General features: G+C 40.3%; 1 protein-coding gene across 1 annotated transcript; it reads right to left on the bottom strand.

Moving 5' to 3' along the window:
- Positions 1-5,387: 5,387 nt before the first annotated feature.
- On the bottom strand, positions 5,388-13,800 carry Ccdc160 (coiled-coil domain containing 160). Its single transcript, XM_003462670.4, has 4 exons — positions 13,511-13,800; positions 12,570-12,635; positions 12,368-12,419; positions 5,388-6,444 (listed from the first exon to the last, which is right to left on the bottom strand). The coding sequence occupies exon 4, from the start codon at positions 6,419-6,421 to the stop codon at positions 5,432-5,434; it is 990 nt and encodes a 329-aa protein (XP_003462718.1). The 5' UTR covers positions 6,422-6,444; positions 12,368-12,419; positions 12,570-12,635; positions 13,511-13,800; the 3' UTR covers positions 5,388-5,431.
- Positions 13,801-14,099: the final 299 nt, after the last annotated feature.

Below are 14,099 nucleotides of genomic sequence, written 5' to 3'. Positions count from 1 at the left end.
TTTATGCATACTGCATGAGATGTTGTACATGAAAATGTGTGACATAATAGTTTTGTAAGTAAGCTCCACCCAATAGTACAAATTCAGGCAAGGGTACTAGTGTCATAAGTAAAATCTGTAAGGTATACAACACACATGACAATACCTCTTTTGGAGTCAATAGGCATGGGCTAAAAGGCAAAAGAAATGCTTCAAGGACACCCAAAGACATCCACAGAGAACCAGATTTGCTGAGAAATGAGTCTCCTGCAAAATGACAACCTGAGCCCAGTGAAATATAGTAATCATCAAAAGACTGTGTGGGATCAAAGGTGTCAGAGATATGGAGAGAGAGACCCAGTGAACAGAACTCTGACCACTAAACTGGGGAGACACCAGCTGGGCACTCAGTACTGAAAGTAGGATGTACATACAATACACAGCTAGCTGCAACTTCCACATCCTTGGAGTACAAAGAACAAGACAATGACTTACTCTGATCTAAGCAGCTATAGTAGTGACTCCCCAGCTACACATCTCCCTGTGCCAACTGGAAATGGAAACCACTCTAATAACCTCTCTTGTCTCCATCCCTTCTCCTATGAGTTTCCCCTACTGGAGCACTAGCAAGGGGCTTTCCTCCCTCTTCTGGTACCCTACCTGCTAGGGCCACGGGCTGACCTTACACAGACCTGACTAGACAGGGGCTGGGTAGATTCTGACCCAAGAAATTCCCCTGACAGAATGAAAGACCATCAGACAGATTCACTACTTTAGATTAAGGCTTCATACATTGAGTGAACTCAAGTTATCTTCCCTGGAACCTGTTCTAACACCTTGAACATATATACATACTATCAGTATACACATTATGAATGAGTTCACTGTATTCTCTCCAGAGAACCCAAGTTGAAAACAATAAGCGCAAAGAGCTTAGTAAAAGTAATAGCTAAGAGAAGACAGATGTTCTTGGTCAATTTCCCTTTGTCACGTAATAATAATAAAGATGATGACAACAAAAGGGACATTTATTGACTATGTGACTTCATTGCATTCTCCCAACAATACTATTTATTAACCTTGAAAACAAGAAGAGGAAACTGAGCTGGAGAGAATTATGCAACTTGCCCAAGGTCATTCAGCTAGTAAGTGAATAACCAGTTTGTGCACTTAATCTCTATGCTATAGTGCTTTTTGGAGAAAGGTTCAGCTGTGAAACAGGACTGCTCACAGTGGACTTGGACTATTGCAACTGAAATCCCGTATGTCTTTTGTTTCTAAAACAAATATGATGGCTTCCAAAGGTACAGTGAGATTAGCAAAATTGTTTTCTGTTCTTGCTATCCAAAACTTGGATTTTATGTCCTGAGAACTTCATTCTCTAGTCTATCTGCAAATGAGCAAAAGAGTTGGAAATTATAATTTTCAGAATAGAACCTCAAATGAGACTTTAAAAATCAGCAACACATATAACATCCCAATACTCTAATTCACTGCTGTTAAGAGTCCACTTTGAAGCCAAATACAGCTTCCACATTCACATTCCAGAAATGTGCCTGTCCCCCTACTCCATGCTTTGCCCAGAAAAATCCTACTTATTCTTCAAGGCTCAGCTCAAATGTCCCCTCTTTTATGAAGTTGTTCTCAGCCCCATAGGCTGAATTAATTGGCCTTCTCTGTACTTCCACAGCTCCATATTAGCATTGCTAGCTTAGCTCTCACCACATTTTTTAGTTAATTGCCTAAGTAAGGTTCTTGAGATCAGAGTCTTGTCTTATTCATAAATTCTTTTATTCCCATATCTCCAGCCTACAACATACCATATTTTACCAAATCTAAAACTGCACTGATTAACTGGCTGTGGTGGTGCATACCTGTAATCCTAGTACTCAGGATGCTGAGGCAGGAGGATCACCACAAGTTTGAAGCCAGCCCGAACTATATAGCAAGACATTATCTCAAAAAAAGCAAAAACAAAAACTAGATTGATTGTAAAATACAATATTATATTATTTCATAAACTACCAAGAAAAAATACAGACAAGTGTACTATGAGAAATTGTTAATTTTAAGATGCATACAAATTCAGGAATATCCAAACTCTTAAAAAGACCTTTATTAGAGCAAGTGAGCTGTGGTAATAAGTGATCAGCAAATATTTACAGAATGAGAACCCAAGGTGAGGCAGGTATTCCTAGGGCTCTCTGAGAGTCCAACTTTCTTAAGTAAGGAGTTGGGAGCCGAGTGTGAATAATGTGTGTTTACACTGCTGACTTCAAATATTTTACCAAACAGATTAGTCAAGGGGATGAGTGATCTCAAGTGCCACCCACATTAAAAAATAAAACACCTCCATGTGCCTCATTCAGTATTATAATTTGTGTCTAGATGTCCCCCCAAAGCCTTATGTGGTCATAAGGATTTTTTAGAGTTGGCTGAATCTAGAATGTAAGATGCTGGGATTAAGGATGTGTGATCACTAAATCAGTCCACTGATTGGTTTGACATCACCCTAGTCCTAATAGTCTGGATAAAATAAAAGGGGCAGGAAGACCCTGTTAAAGTCCCTCTCTTATTGTTTTTGCTGTCTTCCACTACTATGAACATGTGTCCCTCTGCCACGTGCCCCTTGCCATGTGAAACCAGCAGATTAAGGACTGAAACATCTACAAACTGTGAACTAAATAAATCTTTCCTCTTTCAACTTTGAGTGTCATGTATTTTGTCTCAACAGTGAGAGAAATGTAACTGAAACAGAAGGTTCAGTGATAATATATTCCGATCAAAATTAGGAAAGGGCACCAAACGCATCAAATGAGAGCAGTTTAGAGCCAATGGACTCTGATGCTTTAAGCTGGTTTAACCCACCACTGTTCTCATCTGCCTAGGAAGACAAGCACTAACTTCCTCTCTTTATCCAAGACTGCTGCAGCCCTGCTTCTCTCTTGATGTGATCCATTCCCCGCTGTGTGTGGTGCAGAAACATTGGCTTCTCTTTCTCCTTGGCCTTCTGAAGTTGGTGATTGCATATCATCCTGCTTCATGTCTGGACTGTGGCTTCACATAGTGTCCTTAATTTAGGCAAGCCTTGCTACCCAAGAATCTGTACTCCAATTCCATTTTAGAAACACAGCATCTCCACTCTAATTTGGGCTGAGCCATAAACTTGTCTTCTCTGGACCTTCCTCCATACATTCCTTCCTAGCTCCCAAGTACATAGCACACCGGGAAAGATCAACCAAACTATCATAGGAAATCTTAAACATATGGCTGGTGGGTAGAAATTCCCATGCAATAAAAGCTCTTCTTTAAAAAATAGAATTAGGTCTGGGGCTTTGGCTCAGTGGTAGAGCATGTGCTTAGTATGAGCAAGACCTGGGTTCTGACTCCAGCACTGCAAAACAAACAAAATACACACACACACACACACACACATATGTATATGTCTGTCTATATATATATATATATATATATATATATATAGAGAGAGAGAGAGAGAGAGAGAGAGAGAGAGAAGATTGAGCCTAATGCCTTACTACAGCCCTACCTATTTTTACCATCTAGATACCTCTGCACACAAGCACTCAGTGAATGAGAGTGTTTATGGGGCAAGGCACAGTAGCAATTGCAAGACTGATTGAGGATGGCGGTGAGTCGAACAGAGTGAAGAGTCCCCACCTTGCTCTTGTACCTACACCCTTGGCAGAAACCAGTAACCACCAACAACTTGAAAATCATCTCCCTCCTTTGAGACAGGATGCCAGGGCCAGAGTTAAGTTTATGAGGACTAAATCAGAAAGCTCCAAAGAGTACCACCTTCCAATGGAGCTCAGTCTCAGCTGCTGCAGCAAGTCCTGAGTAACCTGCAGGTCAATTTAGTTTAATCTTCATTCGGCACTTTCCCTATTCCTGTGAGTAAGGAGAAGAAATAAGTCCATTTACTCACTCTGTTGATTTATTATTGACACAGTATTTGAAGATGTCAAAACTATCAAAAGAGCCTTCCTTTGACAGGAAGACCTGTAAAGCTGGTACCCTGAGGCATTAGAACTGAATCACTTGATGCCACGAGAATTTTACTTCATTACAAGTACAGTTATGTTGCATAAAAACTCACTGACGTGAAATAACAAAGCAATGAAATTGAGCAGAATGCTTAAGAGACAGGATTTTGCTCTGTTACCCAGCCTGACCCTTAAATAAAGGGCTCAAGCGATCTTCCCACCTCAGTCTCCTACGTAGTTGGGACTGCGAGTGTGTGACCACATCCAGCTCTGAACACAATCTCAAGCACAGTTCTGCTCCCTAGGTTTACACATGAGGACTCTTATGGCTAGAAGCTTAACTAGTTAATGGTGAGCAGGTACTAGAAATCCAGTGTCTTGGCTCCCAGTTTGGGAATCTTCTTATCAAGGAAGATACCTGAAGCCTGATAGTTGTGTAGTATGCAATCACATTTGGTTAATTGAGATTTAAAATACCACACACATAGAATTCTGATTATAAGAAATCTTGATGATTGATACAAAGAATCAACTGTCCCATCTCTTCCACCATAGGATGGAGGCATTTCTACTCTAAGTATAAAACAAATTATTATTGCCTGAGTCCCTTACAGTGCCATGTGACCATATAAATCAAGCTAGCTCAGCAAAAGTTTACCTAGATGACATCCAACACCCTTCACTCCAGCCCGAGCCTCGTGATACAAGCCAGGCAAAAACTTAAAGAATTTTCCCGATTCAGTTTTGGAAGACCTTTGTAAACAACGCCCCTTGCTGGTCAACATGAGAAAATGCAAAAGTCACCACTGACAAAAGCAGGGCTCTTAGCAAAGTGGCTGCAGTGTCTCCGGGTAGCCAGGTCAAAGGAGAAAGCATAAAGAAAACAGCAGTGAGAAGTAAACACACTGCATTTTCCTGAGATTTTTGCGTGAACCTGATTAAGATTAGATCCTCAAAGAAAGCAGCTACAACTTTGGTATTGTCTTGAGTTAGAACAAGGAGCTGTAAGACAGATATATGCTATACTTATACGCATAAACAAGATTTTTATTGTTAACATCAATGAACACAGATGGCAAAATATTCATGGCTGAAGAACATTTTGCTCACAAGATCATAAAATGACTGCTGGTTTGTATTCATAAATGTTCTGGCAAATGACTATGTTTTTGAGTGAAATATATATATGTGTGCGTGTGTGTGTGTGTGTGTGTGTGTGTGTATACAAAAAGATTTCTAAAGCTTCATTTCCATTTGGAGCCTCTCAATGACTTCATGAGAAAGGGAAAACAGAAGCTTTGAAATTAATATCTTTCTGTTTTACAGATGCTCTAATTCAGCAAAAGTGAAGATTATACTCTATTACATACATTTTGAGTACTACACAAAGTAATGCAACAAACATTGATTTGGCTCAATAACTTGCCTAATGAAAGGCTTTATTAAGCTTAAAGTTTCCGATAAAGGTGGTCAATAGTGCTTGATGACCTGACCATCGAAATCACATGTTTTCTAAGCAAGTCTAGGGCTCGGTTATTTCTTGCCTGCAGGGTCTTCTCAACTCTCAGTTCATTCCTGATGGTATTGAGCTCACGGCGAATCTTGTCCACCTCTAATTCATAATACAATTTCATTTCTTCTTTCAGGAGTTCATTTCCTAGTTCATTTTGATGTTTTAACTTCCTCACTGCTTTTTTTAAATCTCGGTTCTCTAGATTCAACTTGTGGATGACATCTTTGGCTTTTTGGAGCTCTTCAGTTAAGTTTTTAACATCTGTTTCTTTTTCATATAGGGCATTTTTTAAAGCTTGAAGTTCCCAATTGTTAGAAGTTTGTATCTCTGTTTCTTCAAAATTTAGGGATTCTGAAGCGTTTTCTTTTTTGGAGTTCAGAAGTTCTTTTTCAGTCATTTCAAATTCCTCTTCTATTTTTCTACATTTCTTATTAAGTCGCTCCAGTTCTTCATTCAAAAGGTTCAGGTTAACATTTGGGAACCTTCTTATGGTCAGTTTCTTCCCTGTATCTGGTTGTGATTTCCCTGTATCTGGTTGTGACATAGTTGGGAGTTCCTTTTTGCTCCTGGTAGGTGGATGTCCATTTCTGCTATAACTCTCGTCCCTCACAGCATTCACGCTGTATGTCTCGTAGCAGTCCGAATTTGTGTCTGCTTTGTTCTTGGACATGTTAATCCCGCTCTCTTTTAAATTAGGTTCTTGTTCTTTTTGACTTAGTTGGGAAATACATTCTTCCCTCTTAAATTTACTTTCTTCTTGAAACTTCCCACTGGAGACACTATAAATTTCTTCCACGTTCTTTGTCTTATCTATAGGTATTTGTTCAGAAGGAGATTCCGGCTGGGAAGTTTCTTCCAGAATATCTTCTGCATTAACAAGAGGTAAAAACACACCTTCCTTCCACTGTTTTCTTCGAGTATTCATTCTTTAGGTATCTCTTCCAGTTCCTTAAAAAATAAAATTTAGAATCAAGGCACATTATTTACACTGTCAGAAAGAACTTAAAATTAATAATGCTTGCTCAATGGCAAAGGAACCTAAATGCTTGAGGGGTGTCTCTTCCTCTAACTAGGTAAGTGATTTGGGCCTCATTTTCCTCATTTGTAAATTGAAAGGGCTGAACTAAGTTCTACAGACAATGCTAGCTTTGAAATTTTTCCATCCTATAAGTAAACCAGTAAATTAACACATTTCATTATTCACTTTAGGCCAAATAATTCTATGAGAAAGTAACTATGAAAGCAGCTTTAAAATTAGGAATGATTTGAAAGTATGAATGATTTGAAATTAATCAGTGAATACTAATACCTATGTTTTCAATGTGTCCAGTTTTTCCTAGCTCTTTTGGACAAGGCTACTGTTTAGCCTTTCTTTAAAGTGACTAAAACACTGGGGCTTAATGTAATGTGAGCCGCTCTTGGTGAAGTGTACCAGGCAGACTTCCTTATGCCCGACTCTGCCAAATGCCCTTCTACCTTGACCTATTAAATTCTTGCTATTCCAGTCTTGGGTTTTGCTTTTAGACAAGACTGCCAAGTGGAAAGACTTCTATTCACTTTGACAGCAATTTCATGATCAGAACCTAATGTTAACAATTGAAAACACTGATGTCATCAAAGGTATTTTGCTCAAGATATTGACTCTGAAGCTGAGTGTCGTTCTTAGGTGAAAACATTACACTAAATCACAACCAACATCTACAGTTATAAAAGTTAGAGGAAGATTATTTTGTTTCAAAAATAGTCTTCCCCCATTCCAAGAGAATCAATAACATACAGCTTTCTTAAAGTATGGAAATATTTGATTAGTAACTACTTCTGAAGGAAGACAGAAAGAAATATTCAAGCAACATATCCAGGGTCAAATAAGCATCTGAAGCCACTGAGATGCAACTCTACAACACAGTGAGAAAAAGGATAGGGTCATCGTGCTTGTTCTGCACATTAATTTACTGTAATGTATTTGCAGTGTCACTGATGATGAGAAATAGCAAAGTATGATTGTATTTCTTTTACCGATATACACGCGTATCATTTTCTCTTGGTAGCGAGACATGGTAAATGTGGTATTTTTATGTAATATTTTATTGATTATTTATAGCAATTTTTGAGACTATAGAAAAGCATAAAGACAACAACAAAGGGGAAAAAAGAATCATTGTCATAATCCCATTACCTCAGATAACTATATTTTGGTGTATTAGCTCACCAGTCTTCTTTTTACCACAGAAGTCTACAGAGCAGATTTTTCCTGCTGCAGGCAATGAAAGAATAAGGGAACAAGGAGAGGGCTGGGGAGGAGTGGAAGGAGAAATGAGAGGAGTAAACATGTGCCACTACAGAATCCTAGTAATATTCCAATCGATGTAAACATTATACGCCATAGCATGTGTTAAGACCAATAATATCACCCGGTTCAGAAAACATGAGGAGGAGCAAGAAGAGAAAGAGGGAAGAGGAGGAGGAGGGAAAGGGGGAAGGGGTCAGATAAAAAACCAGGTTTACTACATCCGTGTAACCACTCCATAAGATGACTGTAAACTGCAAACATGTACTAATAAAATCAAACCAAATTAAAAAGAATAAATGATACCTACAGGCACTGAAGATACTTCCTCTACCCCTTCCTCATGAAAAAGCAAACAGAAGCGAGGTACTAAGTATCCCAAAAGTTCATTCCTACTGACTATTTCTTGGCTTTGAGGAAAGAGAAATGTACAAATATTCTTAAAACAAGCTCTTTGGAAGTGAGTATTCGCTGGAGGTGTTAAAATGGTTAGTGAAAAGGAATAAGCCAGTCTTTATCAAGGTTTAGTTAAGAAAAAAGTATAGTCACTCAAACCATAGAGATAAAGTCAGACTTGAGATCCACAGTGTGTGTTTACCATTCATTGGCTCTCCTCTGTTTTCTCTTGAAATGACTTCCTGCCTTCGAGCATTCTACTCATCACATTCCACAAGTATTTACGACCTACCTGCTCTTAAAGGGGAAGACTACCATAATGCGGGTTTCCACCTCTCTAGAATTACAAACGCATATGAGTACAAATAATTAATAGTAATCATAAGGGGCTGGGGATTTAGCTCAGCAGCATAAGCACCTGCCTTGCAAGCAAGCAGTCATGAGTTTGATCCCCGGTACCGATAAAAAGGAAAAAGACAAAAAAAAAATAGTAATCATAAAGGAACACAGACAGGAGAAAACAGGGCAGTGCTACTTGTCAGTTACATTGTTTATCAGTTAAAATTTCAACGATTCTGTGAAGGATTAAAATGCTCCTAAGCAATTAACAACAGAGAGATGATTCTTCCTTCTACTAACTCCACATGAAAGACTTGAGTAGGGTTGCTCAGGGACAAGGTAAGCACAGGAGCAAGAAACGTGAGGCCACTTACATTATACCTGAAGGCAGCAGTGATGAAACTCCTGAAAGTCTAGTTAGGAGTTACATGAAGGTGTGTTTGGGGGTCAACATAGAAGACTCTCTTCAGTAATAATTTTCTCATTGAAAAAATGACTTCTATGTACAACTTTACCACAAATTTCTGGGGATGTGTGTGTGTGCACGCACAGACACAGACACACACACAGACATGCGCGCGCGCGGGGACACACACACACACACACACACACATACACACACACACACACACACACACACACACACACGCTGCCTGTTTTCTTGAGTTTCCATAGGGTTTCTTATCTAGAAGGCAGTGGTGTTTCAGTAAGCCCTATAAAAGCTATCCTTTTCACAGAAGTGGGAAGAATCCAGTACTTTTCTAAATGACGCTCAGAGAATTCAAGTGATTTGACCAAGGCCACACAGCCCGCAGTGGAAAATATTGATATCCTATCTCCCAGGTCAGTGTCTGTTCTAAAATTGCTCTTTGTTCATCCACTAGGTTTCATTCTACAAACTGAAAGGAAACAACCTACTCTTCTAAGAGTTGAGGTATCTTTTAAAGGGCTACAAAAACAAAGAGGAAAAATGAAAGGGGGAGGGTAAGGAGAATTGCATGTCACATTTCAAAGGACAGAAGAGAAAGATTTGAAAAGCCTTTTGGAATTTCCCTCCTCTGGCTTACACAGGGCAGGGTCAAGGGGTCTCTGAGCTGCCCCCCACTCTGTCTCTTTCTCTCTTTCCCCTCCCTTCCCCCTCTCTGGCAAGATATCTTTTAAGGGCTCCTTTCCAAATTTACTAACAGTGTGGCTAAGTCCAGACTAGGGGTAAAAGCTGCCAGTTGCATTTTCTCGTTGCCAATTGCACTGTTTGTTTCTTATGCAGAACAAGTATGGCATTAGTACTCTCTGGCAAAGACAAGGAATATGCTTTGAAATAATGACATTCCTCTATTCTGGCCTAAGAGCCATTTTGTTCTCAAACTTAACTAGGTAATTCATTGCAGCAGTAGGCAAATCAAAGCAGAAGCCATTATTGAAAGTTGAGTGTGCTCTTTTATCCAGGCAATTGTGAACATTTCTATTGTGAGTGGCTAACCAACTCAACATTGCACACTGAATAACGGAAGGGTAGGAGAAAAGAGACCCAAGAGAAGTGCAAAATGTAATGAAACCAGCCAGAATACAGAGAGAAAAACAATATAAACTTGCATAGCAAAAACAAAAACAAGAACAAAAAGAACACAGTGCTTTTTCTTGCAGTGGCAAAGTAGTAGGATATTTTTGTAGAGTAAGGGATTTCTTGTTCCACGGAAGTGGTCTACATTTCTAAAAAATTAGATTGCACATGAGGCTGAGGCAGGAAGATCACTTCAGCCCAGGAGTTCTACAAAATAATTTGGAAACCACTAATAAAATGAATTTATAATGTAATATGATGTAACAAATATTGAGAACTAAGCTGAGTGATCATTTATCATGGATCTATTGGCATATCATTCCATAAAAATCTTAAGTGAATACATATCTATCCTCAAACAGCTCCAGAAATATAATGCACTATTATTTATCATGAAAGGAGAAATCCACAGAGCCATCTCACTTTCATTTTCAAAGTGGGAAGCTCCAGAATATGCTTATGTTAAGGTGGAGTGAAATTTCATTCTATGGGAGAAATCTCCTGCCATGTAAGTCAAAGATGTTTTTTCTCTTTGCATTATCCTATTTACTTTAGAATTTGGTTTCAAATTTCAGGATTATCTCTTTGCATAAATCTAAACCTGTCATGATTTCCAAAGACAGAAACAGTTCAGCAAGAGAGCCAGCGGCATTTTCCCCTCTCACAAGGGCCCTTCCTCACAAACTGTGTAAACTGAATGGTGGTTGGAAAAGCTCAGCTCCAACCCTTGTTGAGCAACCTTCTGTCACTCCCCTCAACCACTCAGCTAAAGGCTTGGCTTTTAGTCACTGCCTGGGGGCGGTAAGGTGAAGACAAAGGGCCTCTCTCTGCCCAGGGAACTGGCTGTCTTTATTCTTCGATGTTTTCAGTTCTCTTGACCCTCAGAAAAACTGTTCAGCACCAAAAGGAAAGAAATCTGGTACAAAAGAAGCCACACTCCACCTTCTTCCACTGACTTGCACAAAACCACCCCCACCCGATACCAGAAAGAGGACTGATGAACTCTCCGGAAGTCAAATGTTTTTTTTTCTTACTGCAGAAAGCTGTGAGAAAGAAAGAAAAGGAAATTCTTGGGAAAAGATTGGGTATGGATTATGGTGGGGAAAAAAGACTGAAGAGCTCAGAAAACTTAGGGCTCGCATTTTAGAACTATTGCAATGAAGACTTCGGAGATGCAGTCTGCAGGTGTAAAAATGGAGGAAATACAGTCCCTTCACAGGTGATTATAACAAAAGAACTAAAATGGACAGGATTTTTCTGGCACTATAAACAATGAGTTGTGTTCTTTTTTAGGTTTTCCTTATCCTCTTTTCTAACAAATCAGTCAGTTAAGCAACCTAACCTTCTCCAAAGATTTGAGCTCCCAAATTGCCTGGTCTGAAGTCATCAGATCCCAGAAAAATTCAATCTGGAAAAAACCTATAGGCTCTTACCTTGGCTGGAGCTCCATAACAGAGTACAAGCTTAGCATATACAAGGCCTTGGGGTCAATGTCCAATAACACAGAAAAATAGGTACATCAAAGTAAGCACTCCAGTTTTAAATTCATTCAATCTGCATTCCCCCTTAGCCATGACTACTACACTCTAGTTGTTGATATGCACAAATTTCTAAAGGTAAATTGAGTCTCTAAGCAGTAAAGTGGTAAGTCTTCTCTACAACCTAAGATATTTGCATTTTTCACCCCCAACTTTCCAAGAAATTTTTAAAAGTCCCTGTTTTCAGAGCCACCAATAACTTCTTTGAAATATTACAATTGGAGTATTAGTTTGAAGGAAGCAAGGATGACTTTGCACTCGGAGTTTCTTTCCAGTGCTTTTAAGACATTTCCTACAGACCTTCAATATATACACACTGACATGCTGTGATTGCCCGGCATTTTTTGCCCACCTGGCATCTTATTTGTCTTTGTATCTCTGTCACCTGACATGTAGTAACCCTTAATGAACTTTGTTGTATGAGTGATCCTTAACATACTTCCTGAAAAATATATAACACTTTGATTCTAGTTGATGATTTTAAAGAAAAACAATTGGTAATTTCTTCCCTAGCTGATGACGCATTTTGGGTGACATTTTTAGGAAAGGATTTTTATTTTTCCCTGGAAATATATTTGGCTTAGGTAAGCTTGGTGGGGTGGGGGCAGGTCTTATTTTGCCTTTTTATGAGTCCTTCTTGAACAGTGCACCTACAATGCAGATTGATACTGTGATTACAAATTTGAAAGTTTATGCTAGGTAAGGCGCTGTCCTTAGATACAAGACATCAGCCAATATTACTGTACTTACCCTTTCTGACTCCTGAGATATTATACTGGTTGTAGGTGTTCAGCAGCTTGAACTGGAAAAAGAAATTGCACCTCATCAGTATAATCAGGAAACAAATAGTCAGAATACCCGAACCCATGTTTATGCTTGAGATGTACATTAAAGGCACAAGTGATAAACTTAGAATGCTTTTAATCTTATTATTAATGTGCTAGACACTTACAGGTAGTTTTTTTTTCTTTAAGATTGTTGACTTTTTTTCCAACTATTATTCCACTAAGTCTTCTTTCTGTGAATACAAATGTCAAATGGGACAAGAAGCATGGTGAGATTTTATTCAAACCCAGTATCTCCTCACTTTAAAATCTATTGCATAAATGAGCCACTAGTGGCAAAGTCAGGAGCAGGCTTGTAATTAATGAGCATGTCAAGAGCCACTTTAGCAAAAAGCCAAAGCCTAGGTCTTAGCCCCCTTCAGCATGCAGTTAATTTGAAAAAAAAAAAAAAAATAGAAAGGCAAGTGATCCTGAATTTTGCTTTAATCATTCAGAGTTCTAACATATGAGCCAAGTGTTCACTTCCCCGACAAATTGTCTTTTCTATTGTTTGGCAGCTAGGGAGAGGGAGGCAAAGTCCCGTGGAAAACTCAGTCCCCTGGATAGTTATTACCTCGCCTTTTATCATTAGTGTGAAATTATTCCCACTAGAAGAAAAGATACGGAGTCACCTTAATTCTAAAGGCTGAGAGTTTATTAGTATGGGAGTCACATTCTTGCTATAAACCTGTACCTTTGTATGCATAGTTTGAGGGATTTCTCTGTGAATGTTTAACTGAAACCCTTGCCACCAGTGCTTTTTGTCCAGCAGGCAAAAACTGGCCCGAGCTGGGCGGCGCTGCTGGAGCCCCCACTGCAGGTTACAGTTCCACCTCCCCAGTCCCGACCGCGTCGCTTGTGGGAGACTGGCCAGTTTGACTCACTCCTCCTTCCACACCCCCATCCCTTAACCTCTTCTTTTGAAACCTCTCGCAGCTCTAGCGTGGGGCTCTAAAGAGAGACAAACTCCGCGGCGGGGTCTTCCTCAGCTCCCCGCCCTCTTGAGCCCAAGCCAGGGGAAAAGTGAGGAGTCCAGTGGCAGCCCAGGCTTTCCCTTCTGCAGACGTACCTGGAAGCGTGGGTGAGATCTAGGGAGTCCTGTCCCCTCTTTCCGAAGTTCATCACCGCCGGCAGGCGGCAGCCCCACGGTCCGTGCTGGCCACCGAGACCCGGCTTGGCGGGCTCGAGGCAGAGCCTCTGCAGTGCAGCGCGGCCACCGGCCTCACTGTTGCCTGGCAACCGGGCAGCCCGATTTAAAGGGACCTGGGCACTAGAGGCTGACTCGGTTGGTAGATTGCTGCCTGTCCGGTAGTTTAAGCTTGGCCAGAGCACTGAGCATGCCCGGAGGGGCGGATGCCGCAGTGCTTTCTGGCAGGTAGAAATGGGAACTGACCTGGAGGGCAGGGGTAACACAGCAATCCACCCCACCCACAAGTGGGGTCTCTGTGACTCATAAAGGCACCCAGATAGTGACGGTAGAGGGGTAGAGAGGGACTGTCCTGAGGTTAATCCTGGACTTCTTAGTAACAAGACATTGAGGAGGTTTTCTCTGGAGGGTCACCTGGATTTGATTCAGGGTTCCTAACAACGTTCCCAACCTTTCCACCCCACATACACCTATGCGGGTCAGCACAAGGGTCTGGCCAGTATTTCTGACT

The sequence above is a fragment of the Cavia porcellus genome, unplaced genomic scaffold, assembly GCF_034190915.1.
Source record: "Cavia porcellus strain 051 isolate PalLab524CR breed Dunkin Hartley unplaced genomic scaffold, mCavPor4.1 scaffold_3, whole genome shotgun sequence".
Taxonomy (NCBI): domain Eukaryota; kingdom Metazoa; phylum Chordata; class Mammalia; order Rodentia; family Caviidae; genus Cavia; species Cavia porcellus.
Note: the sequence above shows the minus strand (reverse complement) of the source record. Positions and strands in the feature narration are given on the sequence as shown.

Excerpts from the sequence above, each read along its gene's own strand:
- Ccdc160 (XM_003462670.4), bottom strand. The coding sequence starts at position 6,421 with ATGAATACTCGAAGAAAACAGTGGAAGGAAGGTGTGTTTTTACCTCTT.